The sequence below is a fragment of the Chaetodon trifascialis genome, chromosome 4 (genome assembly GCF_039877785.1).
Source record: "Chaetodon trifascialis isolate fChaTrf1 chromosome 4, fChaTrf1.hap1, whole genome shotgun sequence".
Lineage (NCBI taxonomy): Eukaryota > Metazoa > Chordata > Actinopteri > Chaetodontiformes > Chaetodontidae > Chaetodon > Chaetodon trifascialis.
Window position 1 is genome coordinate 26179431 of NC_092059.1, and position 24129 is coordinate 26203559.

Sequence of the window (24129 nt, forward strand, 5' to 3'; positions counted from 1 at the left end):
ATTTCATCATAAAGTTATTAAAGTCAGTGTGGTGTTTGTCTGTCTCGAGCTTTGTCATAAATTGACATTTTATTTTGTTATTTTACAGAACATCCAGACTAAAGTTTGAGAATGTGGAGGTAGTGGGTATATGGTGTGGGATTCATGTGTGTATTTGTCTGTACTCTGATGTTGTGTGGGAGTCACGCATGTATCTGTAAAATTTGATGTTTTCTGTCCATGTATGTATTTGTGTAAACTGAGGTTGTACGGAAGGTGGAAACAATTTTCCTTGCAGAAGGACAAATACATCTAAATCTAAATCTCCTGATGGTAAATGGACTGTATTTATAAAACACCTTTACAGCACAAGTCAGCATTCACCCACTCTCACACACGTTTGCACACTGGCTGCTTTGTGTCACCTGCTCATTAGCAGTAACCATTCACACGCACACCTACACAATGATGACACGCCGTCAGCTTCAGTATCTTTCTCAAGGATATGTCAACATGTAGACTGCAGGGGCCGGGGAGAGAAAGCTGCACTGACCTGACAGCTTTACAACTGATTTCAAAATTCTTTTATCAATCCAGAAATCACTCTCCTGACTTCCTGCCTGACATGCTTTTAAGATCTGTACCCATGAGATCCCTAAGGTCCTCTAGTCGTTGTCTCCTGGTTGTTCCTTGGGTCTGGTCTTTTAGCCACTATGGCTGCAGCCTGTGGAATGGCCTGCTGGAGGACGTGAGAAGGCCAGATAGGGAGGATATCTTTAAAAGAAATAGACTCTGTTAGCGTGGCTTTTATATAGTTTATTTTCATTTGCACTTTTACTGTATTTTTTTTTTTTTGTTATGAGTTTTATTGCATTCTACTTTATTTCATTCAATTAAAGGTTTTTAGTAAAACTTGCTCTTTATAACTCTTCTTTTATGTTTCACATGTGAGTGAGTTGCATTTGATTTCTGACTTTTGCTGTATAAATAAAATGTGAGTGATTGATTGATTGATTGATATTGAACAAGCTGGAATTTTGAGCTGATGAAAACTCCGGGAATGACAAAAATTATTATAGGCTACAGAGGGCTCATGAATGTCTGCACCAAATTTAATGACTATCTCTGCATTAGTTGTGGAAACATTTATTTTTAAACCACAACTGTCAAGCGCATGCTGGTGTGAGAGAAAGGTTAAGTCCTGGACTTGACCTGTGATTTCATAGCTCAGAAACTTGAAGTTTAGTCATGACTTGTAAAATAACTTTGACCCACCTGACACATCTGAATGTTGCCTCTCTGACAGAGATGTTTGCTACCACTCCCACATGTCAGAGGTAACACATTTATGAGTCAGAGTTGAGGAAATGTGCTCTGAGCTCATGAAAGGGTTCTTCAGAATTAATTGACCTCAGACTCTTTCCTCTTATTTTTGAATAACCTCCTCTATTCAAGAGGATTTTTTTTTTACATTTTCCAGTCAGCTCTGCCAATGACTTTTGTGTATTTAAACACATCTTAACTTCCACACAACTCAAATGTTTTCAATGTAGCAGTTTTATTACCTTCAGAAAACATCAATGAAATCCAGATGTATAGTATGTTAGCGAGACAGATTTTTTGAGGCTGGTTTCTGGACATTGTGTAACCTCAAACTGCTCAGACAAATTGCTCCAGTGCTTCTCCTTGAAGGCCGTCCACTTTGCACATCACTCCTCTGCTTTGAGCCTACGAGGCTCCTCCTCATGCTATTTGTCAAGCCAGACTCCAAACATCCGTTTCTCCTTCAGCCATGACAGGGACCCAGTGGATTTTGATGGTGCTGCTTTTTCATAAGAGAAGACAAGATGATTAGCACACTTATTAAGGGTGCAGTATTGAATAAGTAGTAAATTGCTATTTAAAATGAATGCAAATGAGAGATAAGTCCGTACTGTCAGACTCCAGACTTACTTTTTCGCTTGAGTGCGGTTGGGTGGAGCCATTTGAGTGGAGCTCCTCTCCCACCCAGTTCCTGAACAGAGTATTTCTTTTGGTCTGCTCCTGGCCCTTCAGCTCAGGTCAAGCTCTCAAAGCTAGCTTCATCTTCTGCTCTTGGCAGGTGGCAGAGCTCAGCCTCCTCGTACCTCCTCTTCTGCTCCTTTTTCACATCAGTGAATCTGGGCCTTGTGGGTGGCTCCCCCTCCGCCATCCTGACCTTGTCCCTCTCATTCTTCAGCTGGTCTTTCTTTTCTCTCTCCAGGGCCTTTTGCTCATTTGCCCGACTCTCCTTCTCCTTGCTTCACCAACACTCTCTCTCCACCTGTGCAGTCTTTCAGTTTCTTTGTCTCTTTCTTCTTTTTCTGTCCTGCACTTCTGAAACACTTCCAGAGCAGCTCTTGTTCTATGCTCCATCTCCATTTCCCTCAACTCTCTGAACATCTCTGTTTTGAGCTCTTTCCTTCTCTTGTGCAGAGTCAGTTTCCTGATACTTCTAAAGTAATCTCCATTTGATAGTGAAATTGACTTTGCTGTCTTGATGTCATGTTTCTTTTCTCTGTGTACTCATGCAGGTCGGTTCCTTTCTGGAGGTTTTTGGTTCAGTAATGATAGGTAAAGTAATGATGAGAGAACAGTCTCACACTGTGACATTATGACACACAGAGTTCCAAAAAGGAAATATCTAACATGCAATATTTGCGCTTGTGCAATATTGTGAGAGACAGATTTTAAAGACTGGCCAAAACTGAACGACCAGAGGCAAAGATATTCCAGCTTTTAGTCGCTAGTATTGGTTACGCTCCACATCAACTTGATCCTATTACATTCTGCCACATCTCCAGCTTGTAACACAGACTTTCTGTTCAAAAATATTGTGTCCAAACTGTTGGTGTTATTTTCAAGACTAGTCTTCACAGGCTGAATTGTACACACCTGGACTCGTAAATTGACTCTGACATGTAACATGGATTGCTCGTGTTTGTGACTTTAAAGTGAGTTTGTGTTTTTTTTTATTGTCCTGAAGAATTCAATGAATGTACTGTTTTTAGCCACGCTAGCTGCATGGTTTGAATGGTGGAATGGTAATCTTCTTTGGTCAGTTGGGCCACCATTTTGGTTGAGACTGAAATATTTTGGCAAATATTCAATAGGCATCTATTGAACTGGCATTGTACAGATACTTATCATTCCAAGAAAATGTTTTCTAATGCCTTTGGTGATCACGGTTTACATTATTGATTCAGATCAAAATGTCTTGTAAGTATTTAACGGGTTGCTGGGACGTTTGCTACAGACATTCATCTTCCCCTCAGGATAAACTGGAATCACTGTGGTGATTCCTCACTGTTCCTATGGCGCCATCATCATCTTGCTATTAGCTGAAAAGCTAGCATTATACCATGGCTACCATGTTATGTATTTAACTCGGCTTCAAAATGCCAGATAATGTTGAAAATATTTTCTTTGGGCATTTAGTCCCCAGACACTGCAATGATACTGTGAGGAATCAGGATTAGGCATCTCAACAGCATTTATTTAGCAGAAGACCCACAGTATATTATATAAGTACAACAGTCTAGCACTGGACATGTTTATCAAGTACATTTACAAAGGGCAGCAACAGACACCAGTGTGGGGAAAGCCACTTCGAAATGTAGACATTAAATGAAGTGTCGCTACACTGAAGCTACCCCCAGAGAAATGTATGAAGATGAGCTGAAGCAACATGATAAAAGTGGTTTACTTTTATTTAACATTGCACCAACTTCATTCCAAGTCAGTGCTATCTGATTAACTGAAATGTCAGTCCAACAAACAGGCGGGCAAAAAATGTTCATTTCATCTGCTAATTAAACTGTGCTCTCTGCTCTCACTGCTTCAAAACCATCCATCCATCCATTATCTATACCGCCTATCCCTTTCGGGGTTGCGGGGGGCTGGAGCCTATCCCAGCTACAATGGGCGAGAGGCAGGGTACACCCTGAACCGGTTGCCAGCCGATTGCAGGGCCACATGTAATGACAAACAAACATTCACACTCACACTCACACCTATGGACAATTTAGAGTCATCAATTAACCTAATGAGCATGTTTTTGGTCTGTGGGAGGAAGCCGGAGTACCCGGAGAGAACCCACGCATGCACGGGAAGAACATGCAAACTTCACACAGAAAGGCCCCGCCTGACCCGGGGATCGAACCGGCAACCTCCTTGCTGTGAGGCACGCGCACTACCTGCTGCGCCACCGTGCAGCCGCTTCAAAACCAATAAGGCAAATAAACATATAAAAAACATGTGCAGCACATAATAACCATTTGTGTGTGTGTGTGTGTGTGTGTGTGTGTGTGTGTGTGTGTGTGTGTGTGTGCTTGTACAGTATGGGTATGCTCAATTTAGACTTTGGCACATGTGCAGGACAAACTGTTAACAACTCAAAATGTAGTAAATCAACCTTAACCAGCTGCCATATTACCATCAAGTACATTCAAACTCCCGCTTCTGTATTCCCCTGCAGCAGAGAGTGCATGACGTCACCGTCATATGGAAGCGCATCTGTCCTCTCACTTATCGATCCTTGCAGTTTTATGCCACTGAACGCTCTGCTGCATTTCAGCTTCAGAAATAGTTGGGAAAATGTAGCTGGATGCTACCATGCTACTTGATCAATAAAAGAGAAGCTATAGAAGCTATTTAAAAGCTATTTGATTCAGAAAACAGCGACTGCCACCACACTAATGAGAAATGTGATTAAAGTAGTGACCCAACACCGAAAGACACACATTCTGACATAATATACTTTGGCAGAAAACCCTAAGTAAATTATAGAAGTACAGTAGTCAGTGTACCACAGGGCATGTCTGTCAAACACAGGCACACAGCAGCCACAGACACATATATGAGGTAGCAGTGGAGGCTTTCCTGTAACATCAAAACCAGCTGAGATTGTGTTGCAGTATGAAGTGTGGAGATAACGTTAGCTGTCGCTGTGTGAGACGACACTAAAAGCAACATGAACAAACAGTTTCCCACATCCAAGCTGCTCCTCTGGTTCTTTAATTGGCTTCAGATGAGGCTGAACATTCACACACTTTCTCTTGACGGTCCCTCAGTATTAAATACTCCAACATTGCTCCAGTGTGTGTCTACAATAGATGCTGCTAGCCATGTTAGCTGCAGAACGCGCTAATGCCAAATTCAACAGGCTAACCTGAAGAATAAAGAGTAAAGCAACATGAAGATGGAAAAATGTAGAGCTTCTAAGTTTGAAGTCGGTACTGATCCATCCTTGAGCTTCAGTTCTGAAGTGAATCCTGCTTTGTATTGGCCCTCAAATCAGGCTGAAGGAAAATGATTTGCACACACATAACAATATAACTGTTAGCCTAAGAGTTTCTCAGTTGTTGTGGTGACATTTCCAAAAAGTTAATCCACTGGGTCTCCACTTCCTCAGTTGGTGGCAGTAGAGGAAACCAACAACAGAGAAATTACTGTGTGTTGTTTGTTATGTTACTATACACATTTTTGTGTCACAGGGGTCATTGTTATAGTGAGGACAACAGTAGTTAGTGGGTGTAACTCCAATTGTATGAGTATGTGCACAACCTATCCAACAGGTGAGAGGCGGGGTACACCCTGGACCGGTCGCCAGTCGATCGCAGGGCAACAGTGTTTCAAATCACCAAAGATAACAAGCGCCAAACAGTCAAGGAAAAGTGTTTGTTGCTGGCTTTGAGTAAATGCTTCAGCTTCAGGAATGACAGCTAATGTTCCCTTTCAGATACCAATGCAGATGTGATTTAGTGAAAATATTAAAGCAAATAGGAGGGAAAAGTCCAAAATAGCTGTGTGTTTATTCCAACTCTCTGATGGAATGTGTCAAAACATGCAGTTACAGTCTTCTGATACACCTTAAGTGTGATAAAATTGAGAACTTGAAAAACTGACAGCAGAGACAAAGAGCAGCTACCAGCAGGTTGTGTAAATAAATTCATAATTGTAGATTTCAGTGAACAAGCTGCGTGGGTTTATGTGGTAAGAGAGCAGCCGTGATGATGAGAAGGAGAGTGGCTTTATCACACACTGATACATTAGATTCCTCTGTCAGCATCTTTGCCATTTGTTTTCTCCTCGGACGCTACTTGCAGCAAAAAAAAACAAAAAAACAAAATGCAGAGGACCGCTAACGTTCTGCTGTTTGAACGATAGCAAATGATCATTTAATTAACTGATGAAATATTATTTTGTTATCGCCAATCGTTCCAGACCTCTGACCTTGAATAAAAATATGATGTGGACCTTTGAGTGACAAGTTTGAGAACGTTGAATCCCTGGGCTGGAAAGTCTTCCACTTGTTGCAGTATTCTGATGGCGTGTTTGATCTCTGAGAAGAGCATTTTGCTGCACACTTCTCCCTGCCAAGCTGGCACACTTGACACCTGAATCCATAGCAATGCCGTGAATGAAATCATGCAAGGATCCTCCTCATCCATCCAGATGAACAAAGATAAGGCTACCGCACTCACAGGAGTGGACACACTCACAGTGTGTGCTGTGCTTTCATGGTGTAACCTTGTTGCTGGAAGTTGTCACTGACTACCTCCTATTTTTCCTTCAATGATTCACAGATGAGGGAGGATGGCAATGGACATGAAAGCCTTTTGAAAGGAAACAGGTACATTAAGAGAAGAAAAAGAAGAAGATCAGTGATGATACTACAACTAACACCATGGCTGTATTCATATGGCAAAAACTACAATCTTGATTGGCTGTGTTCCAAGCCGTAAGGTGATTATTATTAGTACTGATAATTTGAGTTCCAATAGTGTTTCCATCCCCATGAAGTATTTTTTGCAGCTTGAAAGTCAAAGTCTAAATCATAATATGAAATGTTCTCATCTTACTTTGGTTTGTGTTTTAACATATTCATAAAAGTGCAGCACATTTCTTGTGTGTGTGTGTGTGTGTGTGTGTGTGTGTGTGTGTAAGTTACTGAAGTATTTCCTTTCATCTGCCTCAGCCTTCCACTAATCATATTAAATTCAACGTTATCTTTTGCCATGACTGAAACAAATAATGCACAGATTTTGTGGTAAAAGAACATCTGAGGCACCATTTTTAAAATAGATGTCAATTACATTCATAAATAATGAAGAAAAAAGATGAATCATGGAATTTTTTATTTTAATATTCACATTCTTTGCTTTCGACACACTGTATTTAACTTAAGCACAGTTTGCACAGCTTCTTGACACAAATTATTGAGAGAAAAAAGATGATTAAAATCCCCCTCACAGTGCTAGAGTAAAAAAATATCCTATCACAAGAGTTGTGGCAAAAATGTTTAGAGGCCGTCATTTCTGCCGAGGGAGGTGTCACTGAGTGCTGATAGACTTCCGACATTTGGAAATGCCACATTTGCGATTTCATATTTTCATCCGTAAAATTTAACAAATAACGGTTGAATCAAATTTTGTAGAAATAAGCTATCTCATTCCCTGCGGACTTTGTGTTTGCAAGTCTTTAAGAACAAAATGAAAAGCACACATTTTATCCAGGCTGGCCAAACTTTGGTATGTCTGTTATGAACTCATCATCTCATCATGTCAACAAATTTCTACCAAATGAAAAATTAACTATCAACTATGTTGTTTTAAGGTTAATGAATATCCAAAAACGTTCTTGCATATCCTGTTAACCTTTATCTTTTCATAGTACTCACTTTGCTTTAGCGTAGGTCTTGGCTTGCTCTCGACCCTGTTTGATATGGATGTGAGCTCTGATTCTGCTTGTTAACCTGGCCCGATGGTAACAAACCTTTTGTGACACACAAATGTAATCCTGTCATTTTGTTTCCACTGGGGTACCACAAGGATCTGCGCTTGGTCCCTGACTTTTCTCACTACACCTCTCAAAAAGGATTATCCCTTGGTCCAGTTTTCCTACTATTGCTACCCAGCTGTCTGTCCTTCTCACCAGACATGGCGTCTGTCTCAGAGTGGATCTCGGCCTGCCTCAATGCTATCTGAAAATGTATGACGAAATGTCACCTTTAAGTGAACTCCTGATCGTCCCAACTTGTCCTTGTGCTCAGCACATTAGTATCTAGCCCAGCTTTGCCTCACTCTCACAAGCAGTCTGCTGTTCTGTCATCAAATCTAGGCACCATGATTGATGACCAAATGAAGCATAGCGCAAGTTCACACATGCCCTGGAGGTCAAGCTCATTGGCTGATGGCTCAGCTGGTCTCCAACCAGCCCAAATCAGCTGACAGCTCAAGTGATTCTCTGCGTAGCTCCTTATTGGAACATCTCAGCGCGCTCTATTTAAGATGTCATAGCCTGCTCACCCTTTCCTACTTCCTCTGCAAGCCGTTCAAAACCCACCTCCACCCCAGCCCCACCTTTATGCTATGTCTGACTTTATCAATGTCATTTCTGGTGTCATTGACGCCAGCTCTGTTCTGTTTCCTGGGGGGTCTTTGTTGCTTCTCTCCCTGCTTATTGCCGTTCCATGTAGGCACATGGAAGAGCAGAGAGGTGCTCTCCTCGCTTCAGGCTTTTCACGGAAGCATTTGAAAGGGCAGGGAGGTCCCAGAACAGAGCCATACAGCCAAATGTAATGTATGCTGTATTAATAAAAAGACTTCGACTAAAGTGGTCTTGCCTGAACTAACTTAAACTGAGTCTAACTAAGTGAGCCTACTCAGTTCCACTCATCTCCTTGTATTTGTGCATGGCATCTCTCGTCTTCATTGCTGTAATGTTCAACAAAAGGTGCAGCATGTCTGGCCTTCGGCCAGCCAAAGACTGCTCATGTCACTCCACTATTAATTACTCTCAACTGTCTCCCTGCGGCTTCAATCATTAAGTTCAAGTCACTAATGCTCATCTACAGAGTGGCCTAGCATGGCACCTACCTGTATTTCCTCATTCAGGTTTATGAGCTGTCTCATTCACTATGATTTGCAAATTAACAACGACTCATGCTACTGTCACTGTGAGGAGGGACATCTCAGTCAAAACTGTTCTCTTGTGAGGTCCATCGGTGGTGGAATGAGTGACTCGATTCTGTCAGCAGAATCCCTTTCTGTCTTCAAAAACTGCTTCTAGACCTGCTTCTTTGGTGAGTACTCACTTAATATGCTCTCTCTCTCTCTCGCTCTCTCTCTCTCACTCTATTCCTCAGTCGCTCTTTCTGAAAAAACAAAAGAAAACAAAAAACAATAATAATAACCTGTGTTGCCTGGCGCTTATATGTTAACTTAATGTACCAGAGAGCCCTATGACACTTGTCTCACGTTGAACCGAGTGTTGTTATTCTCCTTGTTTACTGTGGCTTGGACTGTACCTCATTTCAACACCACTTTGGACAAATGTCACCAAATGAAGAAATGTGAATGTAATCAAAGCCCAACTTGGCTGTCAATCATGTGAGCCTAACTGATGAGACTGTCAACAATTTTTTTCATTTTCATTTGGAAAAACAAGGTTATCATTTCTTAGTGCCTTCGTTTGTCTTGTTTCTCTTGTACTGCATCACTGAGCACCTGTGGCTCCGTTGGAAAGATCCACTGATATCAGGTTAATTGTCAAGCTGCAAAAATAATGAATTGTTACATTTCAGTAAAATTAATTTTAATTGTTTTAAGGTATGTTGTCTGCAATGATCATCTCCTCAACAATTAAAAAGGGAATTAAAACTTAAAACTTATTTAATCTTTATAAACTGAATTACACTCAAATGGTAATTTACATTGAAGTGACCCATTTTTTTCCTGGCCCCCATGCAGAGGGGAAGTATCAGGCATAGCATTCAACAGAGCCCACATGTTTGTGTGTAATAAGTGGAAACATGCAGACAAAATCATCCAGATATTCTTGAGGCATCTCAGGTGTAAAACTGCTCCCTAATCACCTATATCTGAGGTGCAGGCTAATACTCACCAAGGATTAGAAAACGGCAAAGTGTCTAAAAGCAACCTGTTGTTTTGATCCAAGTGACAGACCACATGAGGCACTTTCATCTTTGTTATTACCCCCTTCATCCTAACATTTCATTAAATGAACAAAGGCTTTCAGAAAGACTCAGCAGATGAGGGGAAAAGGGTTAGAGGACAGGGATTTGAAGTGATGTTGCCATGTGCTCCAAACAGATGCTTTTTTAAAAAGAATTTCTAATAATTCACTAGGGGGCAATGTTGGTCTATGAAAGCCACAGCTCTGCCCAGCAAGAAGAGGAGAGTGCCTGTCACTGAGGTTGTCTTAGCCATGTGGGTCACAGGAGCTCTGCCTTTTAAAGAGATGAACAATGAGCAGTGATCGGTAGGGGGGGAAGAATAACACAGAAATAAAAATTCATGCCAAGCAATCAGAATGAAAAATGGTTGTTCTGCAAATCAGAGGAATGAAGGAGAATTTAATGGAAAGGGGAGGCCTGAGCCAGGGAGCTATTACAATTCAAAGATGCTTTGAAATAATTACATATTCAGTACAAGAGCTGTTAATTGTGCACATTCACACAATTCTCTGCTGATGTATCATCACTGTCACCTTTTGGCATCAACTGAATAGCAAACTGTACAGTTCTGATGACAAAAAGCTAACCAAGTATCAGAAATGACAATCTGCTGCTGTTTTATAATCTCAGAATGGGAGCGGACAATGTAATGGCATAAAAAGGGCTCCATGCCTGCCAAATTATTTAAGCACTAAGCTGATGTCAGTGGATGTTATTTAACAATGTCATTCAACCTCAGATGACAGAAGACAGTTTTGGAATGGTTGCGTTGATAGGCTATCCTTTTGGGGTTTTTTTAGGCTTGGGGTTTTTGTTTGGGCCCTATCCATACCTATAGTATACACTATTTATTACTGAGTTTGCCTCTTGATCCATCACAACAATTTTAAAATCCCTAAACAAGTGAGTCATTGGTCCTTGAGTTGAGATCTTCTTGTCAGCTCCTGTTTCATATTTCCTTGGACTGCCAGACCTCAACCCTTTTGGCCAGGAGGTTCTCAGAATCATGATTTTATTTTATTTTATTTTTTCTTTTGCGCTCTAGGACAAATGCGGAAACTACATCTGCTGATGAGGTCAGCATTATACAGTTGAAAGCTCCAGAAGAAGCCAGTAAGTGGACCTTGAGCTGTTCACAAGGTCAAGAGGAGACTGTCAACTTCAATTTTAAACCAGCAGTTGAACAGTTTTGCAACGAGTTTCAACTGAGGACTGTTGCTAATGTCAACCCACTCACTAGTGACAGAAAATGCAAATGATAAAAGAGGGGAAATCGGTTTTAAGAATGTTCTTAGCATTTTCTACTGAGAAAAATCCCTGGTTGCTTTACAGCTGTGTTCTGCACGCCCCAATATCAATGGTTTGGCTTGGTCCCAAGATCATGCAAGGGCTTGTTCTCATCAACCACAGTGTGTCCAGAGTGACCTCTGGAGCATTTTCTCCTTTACTCTGGTTCATTTGATCAGCTAATAGCAATGCCCTTTGAACATCTGCACTAAATAACTGTACTGAGACATTTACAGTAAAATCTTGGCTTTCACTGGAAAAAATGTGGTGGCAGTTCACAACAGTAATTCAAACTGACTACAGGAGAAGAGGCCGAAAAACTATTATGCACACAAGGAGAAGACGGATAAAGCAGTTACCTGGAAGGTAAATAGAGGCTCATATTCATATTAATGTCTTCTAACAAGGAAAGTTTCGTAATTTCCCTTTGGAATTAATTAATTATTTAATCAGTCTTTTAAAGCAAATATCACAGACATGTCCATCATGCCCCGAAAGGGATAAGCGGCATAGAAAATGGATGGATGGATGGATGGATGGATGGATGGATGTATGGATGGATGTCCATCATGCTTATCTGAAACCTCTAACCTAGAGGGATTACAGGCTACCAGAAGTCCACCAAGCTACTTACAAGTGAAAAACCGTGGTCCCTCTGATGTTAGACAAATAACTGAAACAACTATAAAAAGTGCCCCACTGTAATGACAGAGAATACCTCATTAATAACTTTTGGGCAACACTAGCAGGCCTGCTGCCAAATGACTGTTGGTTATGATGAAAGGCGCAAAACACTCACTCTTCCAGTGAAATGTTGGAGTACAGTAGAGGGGACACAGAGGCGTGAGGACCAGACAGGCTACTGGAGTCGGGCTGGGCTGTGGTCTCAGCTGCCATCCGCCTCTCTGGTAAAGACGTCTGGGGGACAATTTCCAGCACTGCCCAGCACCTGAAACACACAAGCACCAAGAGGAAGTTTGACAAAGGCAGGTGAGAATTCATATCATATGGATAAAAGCAAGTCATTTACTGGAGCACACACAGTGAACCTCCACTCATGTTACACTACCTATACACTGGATAGGTTTTTAAACAATTTGAACACTTATTGTCTAATATTGTATATTCAGCAGCCGCTAATGATGTACTAGAGCTGTAACACATTTCAGCTCACTATAAAGCTAAGCTTACCAGGAAGTCTTAAATGGTTTGTATTTCTTAATTGGTTCAAAGGGCAAAAAAACTGGAAAGGATTTAACAACACAAACTGGGAAAAAAGCTAACTAGATGGCCTGAATGTGACTTAGTTTCCTGGTACTGTATTAAATTATTTGACCAAGCATGTTTCAAAAAGCCACTGTTTGAAGTCAGATCAAAGTGCAGAGGGTTTGATGTTTTATACATGAGTGGCTTTAGCATTAATAGCTGTTCTGCGCTCACATGAAGATACCATGAGCCACTGGAACCAATGTAATGACAAGCCATCCCAAAATTTCAAGATGTCATTTCTAATTTTAGCAAAAATTCTTCAGTGGAAGAGGCAGGATTAATTCATTCTGAAGGTGCGTTAAGACAAGGATTAAAAACAATGGGTGGGTATAAAAAAAAGCTTCAATTTCTTATATGAGGGAGTCGCCCTGTCCTGTTTCAAGGCCATGGCCACTAGAGAGAACACTCTGCTTCACCAGCATCACCACTCACCTGCACTCATCAATAGCTGCACTTATTCAATGTGAACAATGGATATAATGACTATGTAGAATGTGAAAGGGCTCACTCTTACAAAGAATTATCATCCAAGTCTGCATTTCCTCTCAGCACTGCTGAGTGTTTCAGCACTTTAAGCTTTGGTTTTGTTGCACACAACTTCACAGTTTTGATTCAGTCTCAACACTCTCATGAACCTTGTTCCCATAAGCAGGAGGCAGCTGTTTAGGTGAAAAGGCTCTGATAAATCCACTGTACACTACTTGCTAAACACCAAGCAGCAGACAGACCACCTTAGCCACAGCTGGTGAATACCGTGGAACATTTAGCAGCTTAAGGGCCAGATATTTCCCTCAGGAGTTGGTGGAGGGAAAATCAGAGCTAAAAGGAGAGAGAATATTGGACTTTCGTTCATCAGGTAGCCAGAAACAAGATTCCAGTTGAATGATTCTGTTGCTCTGTGTCTCCTGGATGTGTCAACAGTCAACTGGTTGCTAAAACATTTATCATATTAACAGGAGATTTAACATCTAGCTGGTGTTGGAATGCTTGTGTTGTTTTGGTAGTGTGTCACTCATTCAGCTCACACCCATGTTGGACTGTTTATTTCCTCGCCTGACCATCCTTGTTTACAACAAAGAACTGCCAAATGAGGCTCAGCTAATCTGAAGATGTTCCAGGGGGCCTGTGACAAGGTGGGGAAGGTGGAGGGTGGCTGTCTTTGAAAAAATCCTCAAAAAAAAAGCAGTGAAACTAATCCTTGAGAAGATATTTAGGATTGCTTACTGCTAGATTATGACATTTAGCTCTTCAGAAACATAAATAATTTGTGCAAGGCAACTGATTTATTAATTTATGTTTCCTATAATAGGAGGAACTACAACGTATAAGCAGGGCAATTTCAGTTTTATCATGGTACCCTTTTAAATTCTGAAACTTTACAAGAGACTGCATAACCATGGGGACATGGCAGTCTTATAAGCCTGGCTTCCCTTCTTCCCTTTTTGAGAATGAGCTTGGCCCCAAGCCTGACACGGAAATAGAGACTTATTAGTTTTAAAGCCTCACAAGGACACCATCATGAATTAACTGCACATTTATCAGCAAGACTGAGCCATACTAATCAGAAACGAAGCATGACCTTAGATCTAGCAAAGCACTGATTCACAAAGCATGCTCAATCTGTAAATGAGGCGATCTTTAGAAACTGACAATGTCTCACTCTTGATGATGATTTCATTCTTAACATAACACTGCTGCAGCTGGTCATACTGTTTTCATCCACCTGCTGGACAGCCCCCTCAGTCATGTTGGTAATTTTGTCCCTCCATTACCACAGCTTCCTCCTGTTCTAGTTTCTTTTTGCTGTGTTTGATATTGGCATCATTTCCTTGTGTATTAAGCATACACCCTCTCTCGGTGCTGTGTGTTTGCTGGCCCCTGTACTTAATAGTCCTGTAGGTTTATTGTATGAAATCTTTTGCAAAGCCTATTCAGAAAAATTACATTTGACCATGTAAGTTGTTTGCTCATATACTGGATACAATTTCAACTGTTCAAGCTTGCCTTTTTTTCTAATGTCAATTAGTTTTAACCCTTCAACCCGTTTTGAGGGCCCTGTTTCAATTGTGCAAGCACAATGACCAGAGCAAAGAGGTAGATCTTGGGTGAACGCACTGTGTGGGTGCCTGCAAGCGCACTTCCTATTTTGGTTCAAGCAGGGCAAAGTACAAAAGGGCTGGATGCAGTGAAATTTAGATCAGATGGTGTGATGATTAATAAATACAATCTCAGCCAGTCACATTGCTCAACAAATGGGAAAATGCTTCATCATGGAAATCATAATGCTGTCTAGAAGGTGCAGAGTGGTCTGACATGAACACACAGAACCACAAATGTGTAGCCAGAGGCATTTGGTGTGGTTTTTGTTACAATTAATTTGTACAATGGTGACAAAAATAAATAATAAACGATGTTAGTGAGGCTGTTTATACGATCACATCAAGTCAACGATATTTCAGTTTTAATTCTACTCAATCTGCCGTCATAAAAGGTCACATCATAACATAACTGATGTGTCAGCAGTATCTGCACAGTTATGCATTTGAAGAATAAAACATGAAATGCAACTTGCTAAAAAAGGCTTCTGGAAAGGAAACAATGATGCACCGGATTAATGAGCTCTGAATCTGATGCTTCCCTCATAATTAGGCACAACACAAGAATTATAACCGAAATGTCTGGTGTGTGTAGAAGTGTGTGCTGTTATTTTATAGCAGCCTGGTGTCATTTGCACATCATGTAATCAAGGTAAACACAGTGAATGACTGGTGTGGTGCTTTTCACATCAAAGACTGCAGATTTATTAGCATGAAAAATCAATGTTACACAACCTTAAGTTTACTTTGTCAAAACATCACATTTCTAATCATTATATCAAGCAAACATCAAATACAAGTGATGTTCATGACATCGTGGCTGCGGCTGGGGCTCTGGAGGTAGAGTGGTTGTCCACTCAAAGCGTTTTGAGTGGACTAGAAAGACTAGACTAGACTAGACAAGCGCTATATAAATACAGTCCATTCACCATTTACCATATTTTCACCGTTGGATGTATACAGCAGTGCCTGTCTTTGTAGATGACATGCATGAAATGAAACTAGTCTGCAATAGGATTTGTACGTTTGTAGTGATTGTCTATTTATGATCCCTGAGGTTTATTGCAAATTCTGTCATTGTGATTTCTGGCAATAAGCAATGACTGCAAACTCCCTGCTGCAAAAACTGAGCTTAGCATGTTTGCCGTGTTATATGCGTGCTGACAAGCTATTTTTATGGAAAAATCAATGTGGCAAGGTAACATTTATACTGTCAAGTTCGCTAATTTTCCCCGTAGCCCAAGGCAGCTTTGTACATCTGGTAACCTTTTAATTAGGCGTAGATCTGAAAACACTGCTTTTTCTCCAACAGTTGACTTTCGGAACAATTGGAGTTTCAACTGCCTGGTAATTTCACTTCAAAATGTAGATCTGTTCTTCTGAAGCAACAGTACAATCCATTATTAGTGCGACTGCTGCACTACATGTTCAATATAAAAGCAGGTTTTTTGTGCGCTTGAACACATGTTGTCATGTCAGGGTGCACATTTTAATGCCATGTCTATTTTCTCAAAAGAAAAAAAAAAGACATTTTGCTTTTCTCTGAACTTCTCCAGTACCCTGAACATGATTTAGCAACTATAAACTTTATGGGCTAAATGTTCAATATTAATTTGGCATCACTGACAGTCACATGTGCCACCAGTTAGAACAAAGTAATCTGATGTCAGCCTGTCTCAGCAGATACTGCAAAGACAGATTCATGAATTAGGTCCAAAAAGAGTGTACTACCTACTACTGACTAAGGTTTACTACCTCACATTATTCTGGAAAAGGCAGAATAGATCATAACCTCTTTGCGAGAGGCATCCTCATGCCTCAAGGTATCTTATCATTCACAATCACAATCTATACCACATAGCAACCTTCTTCTGCATTTGTGTTACTGCCAGTCGGGTACTGATCAAAAGCTCAACTGCTAAATGGAGTGTATGGTTAGATTTTTGTGTTAACTATTGTTTCCAAGGTCTCAAATTTTAGGAAGCATTTTTTAAGTGCTCAGAAAAAATGCATAATTAAACATCGACATCGAAAATGGGGCAAACTCCATCTGTTGGGGAAGATCTTGAGATACGATCAAAGAGTCCGGAACAACTATTAGGTGGACCTTGTGTTAAGACTGTTTTTGCAAACTATTGTTTCTGAGGAAGAAGAATGAATTTATGATTTCATCTAAATCATTGAATCATGTGCATAAGGAGAGATTTCACCAGCTTGTTGTATCTTATTTAAAGGTGTTCGCACAGGATTACTCAAAGGATGGATTACTCCACACTATACTGTAACAATATAACTGAGACTGAACTGTGAACTTCTAAGTCAAATGTGCTAATATTTTCAGCTCAGCTATGTGTATAATGAGAGATGGCTGATCAGCAGTCCCAACCAGGCCTCCAACAGGGATTTCCCCTTGGACTGTCAGAGTGTTTAAGTCTGGTGGAAATCAGCCTGATGATCCTTTGGGGTACAGCTAGTCTTTCATTTCATAAAAACAAAAACAGCAGGCTGGGAAACAAAAGATGAATCACAAGTTCTTTGTTTGAAACCAAAGGCCATAAAGTTAGGCTGCAGGGAGAAAGTGAAAGCAAGTCATGGACAAGTATGTTTTCTCCTCTCTCTGCGGCACTGGCTGTTGGTCTCTTTGAATCGGCAGTGCAGAGTGCAGCTCAGAGAGATTTATCCATTCATTTGTTGTGGCTACGCTCGAATGCACCCAACAACACACCATTTCTATTTTATTCTACTAGTCTTTCACTCTGTGGGTGGCTCAACAGAATTATGTCCTCAACGATAATTATCAATCAAAATTATGGTCTAAAAAATGGAGGCAGAGGAAATTGCTTACCAGGACGTCAAGCGGGAACAGGACCCCAAAAAGAAGTAGTGTGATAAGAGATAGAGAGAGAGAGGTGAGAGAAAGCAAGGCGCGAGAGAAGATTTGCATCTGTGCAGCGTAAGCCATGACTATTTCAGTCAACTTAGAGAGACAAACTATGCCAGACTTCAAGCCTTTTGAAAAACAAAGACCGTAAATTCGAATGCATTACATTAACTTTTGAGTTTAGTTACTCCATCATAGTTTTGAGCTTTTAGGTAATATTTAAATGTTCATACTCAGTCTGCAAAAAGGGGAGCCAGTGGAAAGATGTGTGATTGAAAGAAAGCAATGTCTTTGAATGAATGACTGAAGCTTTTCTGTTTATCAGTTGTAAACAGGTTCTTGAAAACATCATATTCCTCGAAGTCTGTGGCAACTATTTAACCAGATCTCATTGCACTTCGGCACAGATGTGTGAGATAGGTGACTTAAAAACACTGCTGAGACACCTCGTGCACAATGTTCTGAAGTGTGTAATAACAGTCGTTTACAACTAAAATGACTCTGGGTTGAACCTGCAACCCTTAAAAATCTACAACATTGTAAATGTTGAAGGCCGGGGTATCTTTGAAAAGAACGTTTGTAGAACATGTAATATCAGTGTCTGAAGGCAAAAGTGTTTACAGCTGTTACAAATGTCCATGTTCAAAGGTGGGAAGGCAACCCTGTTGTCAGAAATCAGGGAGACACCAAACTAGTTAAAATGAGGACACTGTGCACAGTTCAGGAGAAGCTCTCCTTGAAGACTTCATGGTTTTTGCAACTGTTTGTACACAATAAAAGTGATGGAAGTAGTAGGGTGTGAGTGTGACGTTCAAACCTTGCCTACCGTCCTCTGAATACCTGACCAACTGCTGCAGGAAGTGTCTGTCGTATCTGTCAGATGAAGCCTCAGTTCAGATGTCAGAAAGTTTTTTGGGAGAGGAGGTTTCAAACAATGCTCGATGGTCTGAGAAGTCCTCCATTTGGACAGTCATGCATAATGACTCCTTACTGCACACTCTGTCAACCAACCCAATACAAGTCTAAAAATATAAGCCACAGAAATGAGAGTGTGCACTAATTACCGCATCCATTGAAGTGTAGTGCAGTAGCAGGGTAGCAGAATCACTGGGTTCTGCTGATGTTAATAGAAATGCAATTATAACACGTATTCATTGTGTTACATGCAATCTGTGACCATGAGTCGAGGCACAACTTCTGAATCACATGAATGGATCTGTACATAAGAGGAGTAAACCACAACATATATAGTAGAATTGGGCTTCTCTTGCTTTGCATAGAAGGACAGAGTGATATGGCAGCTAGCCTTACTTCCTCAGTGGGAAGGATATTTGCTGGGAAGAAGCATGAGGACTATGCAGCGAGAGAAATGTCTCTTACCAGAAAGCTGAAATAACCTTTTTTACTGTTCTTGAAGTCTGATGTTTGCTTGGCTGACCACAGCTGGTCAGGAATGGATGCCTAGCCAAAAGGTTTGTGGACTTGCTCACTTCTCTTTCAGCTTGAAAGTCGGAGTCAGAGGCTTCAGGCAAAAAAGCACAGAGAAAGGGGGTAATGATGCTCAGGTGACTCTTTCCATGGCTGTAGAAACAGCCCAAGAGAAGTTACTGAACTGGACAGCTGCACAACACATGAGCACAATTGTGTTCTTTATCGAGGATACCTTCAGGAATAGTCAGAGACACCAACAGTGAATGACACCATCAAAAAGGAGGTCACCATGAGGTTTTTCTGGTTCAGACATTTAGAAGTTCATTTGTGCATCTTTATAAAATAGCTGATGCTGGAACCTTGAAGAAGTAATGACTACTTTGTCAGGTCATTGCCATGGCAACCATTGGTTGTGGTTACTTTTGTTCATGGCAAAAAAGAAACATCACAATAATTCCATTCAATATCAGAAATCTCGTAATATCAGAAATGGAAAACCCAAAACCAAGCAGGAAAGTACAATTACATGACACTGATGGCACCAAGAGGATATGACAGTGGCAGCCAATCTCAAAAACATGGCAGATACGATATGGCCCCACACAGAAGAAGCATACCAGACAGGGACCTACAGTAGAGGGTGAAAAAACACTGAAAACACGACTGCCCTTCCCACCATCGAGTCAACGAAAGAATGTAGACACACTACGGGGAATGTAGTTAAAGCATGATACAATAACACATGATGCACCTGCTTCGTGTTGTTGTGGTGTTATCAACAGGTGAAATCTGACACTGAACTAAAAATCAAAACCTACAACGTGGGTATCTACAACAGGCAGGGATGGACTGACCATCTAATTAAAGATCCATTACTGTGATGGAGTGGTGGTAGTGGTGGTAGTGTTAATAAATTACACTTTTTGGAAGTATTTAATGTGTCCACTCTCACTGATTCCTGTTAACTCATTGCCTGGCTTAAGGTACGTGGTTTTAAAGAGTTGCACAGTTGGTATACACATTCAAGAGGCTGAAAAGACCGAAAAGGTGTGCGTTATCGAATGTGGTGGGCCAGTCTGGTCCAAAATGCCTGACAACAGGGTTCACATTAACCCCTTAAATCTACCATGACTCTTCAAAGAACTCGGGTTGGAAAGGTGATTCTTTACAGTGACTAACTAAAAGTGGATACAGTACACCATGATCAACCTTTCATTTGATGATTTCATTTCATATAATGAAAAGTTAAACACAGAAAGACCTCTTAGTGGATGTCAATAGAACACTTAGTTTAAGGCTCATCGAACAATGCATTTACTGAACTGAAAGTAAAAGCATAATTTAGGTTTTTGCAGTGCATATTTTGACCAAAGGGCTGTGTAAGTGTGGTTAGAGAAAGTAAAGCTTGTTTACAGAGCACTGAAATCACTGAAATGTTATCGTGAATCGATAAATGGAGCTCCCCTGTGAAAAAAATATCCCTTTATAGAGCATTGCTTTGCCATGGAACACTGCTTTCAGAATCTGGTGTGTAGGTTGGACACAAAAGACAAAAATGCAGCCTGAAGCTCATAAATCTCAGAGAAATATCCCAGAGGAGAAAGACTTATTGCGTGGAGCGGCTGTAAGTTGTTTTGCCAGAAGCTGATCAGTAAAGTACACCAAAGGTCAGATACAGCCAATTGTTGGGTATAGCTCAGTGAAATTTGTCAAAGGTGTACAAAGTCTTTCATGCAGCAGTGCACCAGAGCCTTTCTTCAGTTTAAGATGGGCTTCTGCTTACATTTTGACCTTTTGGCAATATCCAAAATTTTCACATTTTTTTCAAAAATTGATAGAAACAAGGTGCACAGCATGAATTCAGAGAGGCTGAAGATCTGAGCCAAGACAGATATTATTGCCTTTGATAGTAAGTCATATTTCAAGGACCTGGCATTTGGAGTAAAATCGCAGCGCAAAGCTGTGTGTGTCGTGAGGTTTGCCATAGACTAAGAATGGTCAAAATCACACAAAGTAGCAGAGGCTGAGATATCCTGACTTTTACAGTAGTACCTACTTCAGGGTCAGACTTCAAAAACACAATACCTATCCTACACCCCACAATGCAACTACATAGCATATTTTCTGTAGACCTTGCCTGCCTACACTCCTCCAACTTGACGAAGCATCTCCAGCACCACACAAAACATTATACAACTGTTTTCAATGTCTGAGAGGAACTCCACATGACACCTGGGTGCTGATAGCATTTGACTTGAAACAAACACACAGATACACATATCTACAAACAAAGCTAATGCTGTTCTCTCAATACTCTGGTAGAGCTGAATTTTTCTTTGTCATTAAAATACTAAATGCAGCCAATTTATCTTGTCTACAGATTTGCTGTGTGCATGTGGCCAGAGAGTGAGGTTTAAATACCCATGAGAGTGCAGTCTGACTCCAAACAACTAATGCTGATTTCCATGTTGAGGGCAGGTGAATTATCCCACCCAAAGACACCTGTCTTAGGTTCTTAGCTGCAAAATATATTTCAAGACATTGTGGACAGTTTGTGCTCTCTGGTGCATCTGGCGTCTTCTGCCGCTGGTTGTTATGTCAAGATAGTCTCCTTTGTCTCTAGACCAGATTAGCTCTACCATGGCTGTCATTAACAGCTGCTGTCCTCAAGCCTCAGAGGGTCCTGCTAATATTGATTTCTCTCTCACAGATGGCCCAGCAGTGTGGTCACATGTGATCATCTGGCCACAATGTTAAATGTCAATCATGGTCTATCACATTTCAAAAGTTGAACTTTCTCCATCCATCCATTGTCTGTATACCCGACCATCCCTTTCGGGGTTGTGGGAGGGCTGGAGCCTATCCCAGCTGTCATTGGGCGGAAGGCGGGGTACACTCTGAACCGGTCACCAGTTGATTGCAGGGCAACATACAAAGACATACAACCATTCACGCTCACACTCACACCTACGGACAATTAAGAGTCATCAATTAACCTAATGAGCATGTTTTTGGTCTGTGGGAGGAAGCCGGAGTGCCCGGAGAGAACCCACACATGCACGGGAAGAACATGCAAACTTCACATAGAGAAGCCCCGCCCAGGGATCGAACCGGCGACCTTCTTGCTGTGAGGGACGCATACTACCTGCTGCCCCACCGTGCCGCCCAAGTTGAACTTTCTGAATCTCCAAATCAAGCCTAAATTTCACTTTTGGAACCCGATCACACTTTCTAGGCATGACAGCCTTCAGCCTTAATCCCAACTAAGCAGTTTCACATCTGCTATCGACAGATAATAACAGCCTGCTGTCTTCTCTGCTTTTAACACACAAGGACATGTCACACACAACCCTATTGTTACTGCATTGCACAATGTACACAAGACTCCTATTGCATATAGAATGATCCAATAAAACCTTATTTTGACAACCCACCTATTGCTGTTCCCCAAAGACTTTTTTTTTTCCTTACTATGATTTCAACACATTAAACAATCCAAACCTTCTTATGATGGCAAGCACACACAGAAGTTTAAACCCAACGGTTACTGTGCCTAAAACAAAGCCAACCCCCTGATTTTGCTGCCTCCATAATAGCTGACCCTCTGAACGCAGAGAGGTTGTGGCAGTCATTCACAGAAATAGCCCAGTGTCCTGTGGTGCTCTGCTGGGGAAAAAGTCGCTTCCATGGTACAGGAGTAGATTCATAGGAACTGGAAGTGGTATTTTGCATAAAATAATGTCTTCTTGGTGTTTTGGCTTGGGTGGGTTGGCCCAAATTTACTTTGTTATGATGTTTTTTCATTTTTGCTAGTACGGTCAGAGAAGCTTTTCTTTCTTGCAATAGAACATGGCTGAAAAAAACATGACTCTGAAGATGTATATGCTCATAACTATGAATTATGTGGAGGTTATTTATAAGTAAAGAATCTAAAGGGCAGGGGCCTCATTTATAAAACATTGCGTAGAATCTATACTAAAAGCGTGCGTACGCCCAAAAGCTGAAAATGGCGTACGCCAAAAAATATTTGGATTTATAAAACTGTGCGTACTCAAACCTGCACGCAATCTTCCCTTTATAAATCACACTCCACCTGGAAGATTGCGCAGGTGGATTCACCTCACATCCTGCCCCCGACACACCCACATTTTACCATGAATGGTCAATGCAAAGTACCTCATGAATGTCTTTGCATATTAATATGCCTGCTGATCAATGGCATTTTACATATACGATCATGGCAGAGAAAAGAAAAAGAAATTTTCTGGAGACTGAAATCGAGGTGCTTGTGGGTGAGGTGAAGGCCAGAAAGGATATTTTGTTTGGTGGTCCAAGTAGTGGCGTCACGAATAAAATAATAACAAAAAAATGAGTGGCAGCATGTCGTTACTGCAGTGAACAGTTACAGTGCCACAGAGCGTTCTGTGGCAGAAATTAAAAAGAAGTGGTCGGATGTGAAGGTGGAGGCCAAGAAGAAAGTGGCATGGCACCGTCGAAGCGCATCTACTACTGGTGGGGGCAAGGACGCACCCGAGCCCACACCGCTGGACACCAAGATAGCCCCGATCCTTGGTACGGGATGGTGCTGTTCCGGCGGGTGGGTCTATCTAACACTGGGCCCAGTTCAGCATATAGATCCAAAAGCTCCTTTCTAGGGAATCTAAATCGGCTTATTAGCCAGTCGTCATCATGGGCCAGGAAATCTCCGTGGTCCCTAAAACTTCTCTCCATCCTGATCCTACCGTTTGCGTGATCTTCCAGCAGTGCCAGTGCATCTATTGTGCAGCATTACACACGAGTGTCACCGCACTATTTATATGCTTACTCAGCAAATTGAATGATTGTTACACACCTCGTCACAATTAATACTAATCCATCAGTGCCATCCACCGCTCTGTATCATTTGAAGATGGAAGTATGATATATGAACATTGTGCATACAGTAGTAGACCTAACGGCACACATCTATAACACTGCAGACTTGGGTGTTTATGATTACGCGGGTCCATAAGTCTGATATGTGATGACATTAAATGTATGAGATCAATCTGGCTTCAATTCACCAACTCACCATCTGCACCGCCAGTTCCCCCTGTGTCCAAAATGTTCGTACGCAAGCAGCAAAGTTGGCGTACCGGTGCGCACATTCTCACGCTTCTCACGCAAGTTTATTTTTATAAATCACAACA

At 41.2% G+C, this 24129-nt stretch overlaps 1 protein-coding gene across 1 annotated transcript in view; it reads right to left on the reverse strand.

The window, feature by feature from the left end:
• Positions 1-24129, reverse strand: part of LOC139330497 (uncharacterized) — a 104391-nt gene that overhangs the window by 14354 nt on the left and 65908 nt on the right. Inside the window, exon 12 of the mRNA XM_070961431.1 lies at positions 12063-12212. Within this exon, the coding sequence (XP_070817532.1) occupies positions 12063-12212 (150 nt within the window). The remainder of the gene's footprint in view (positions 1-12062; positions 12213-24129) is intronic.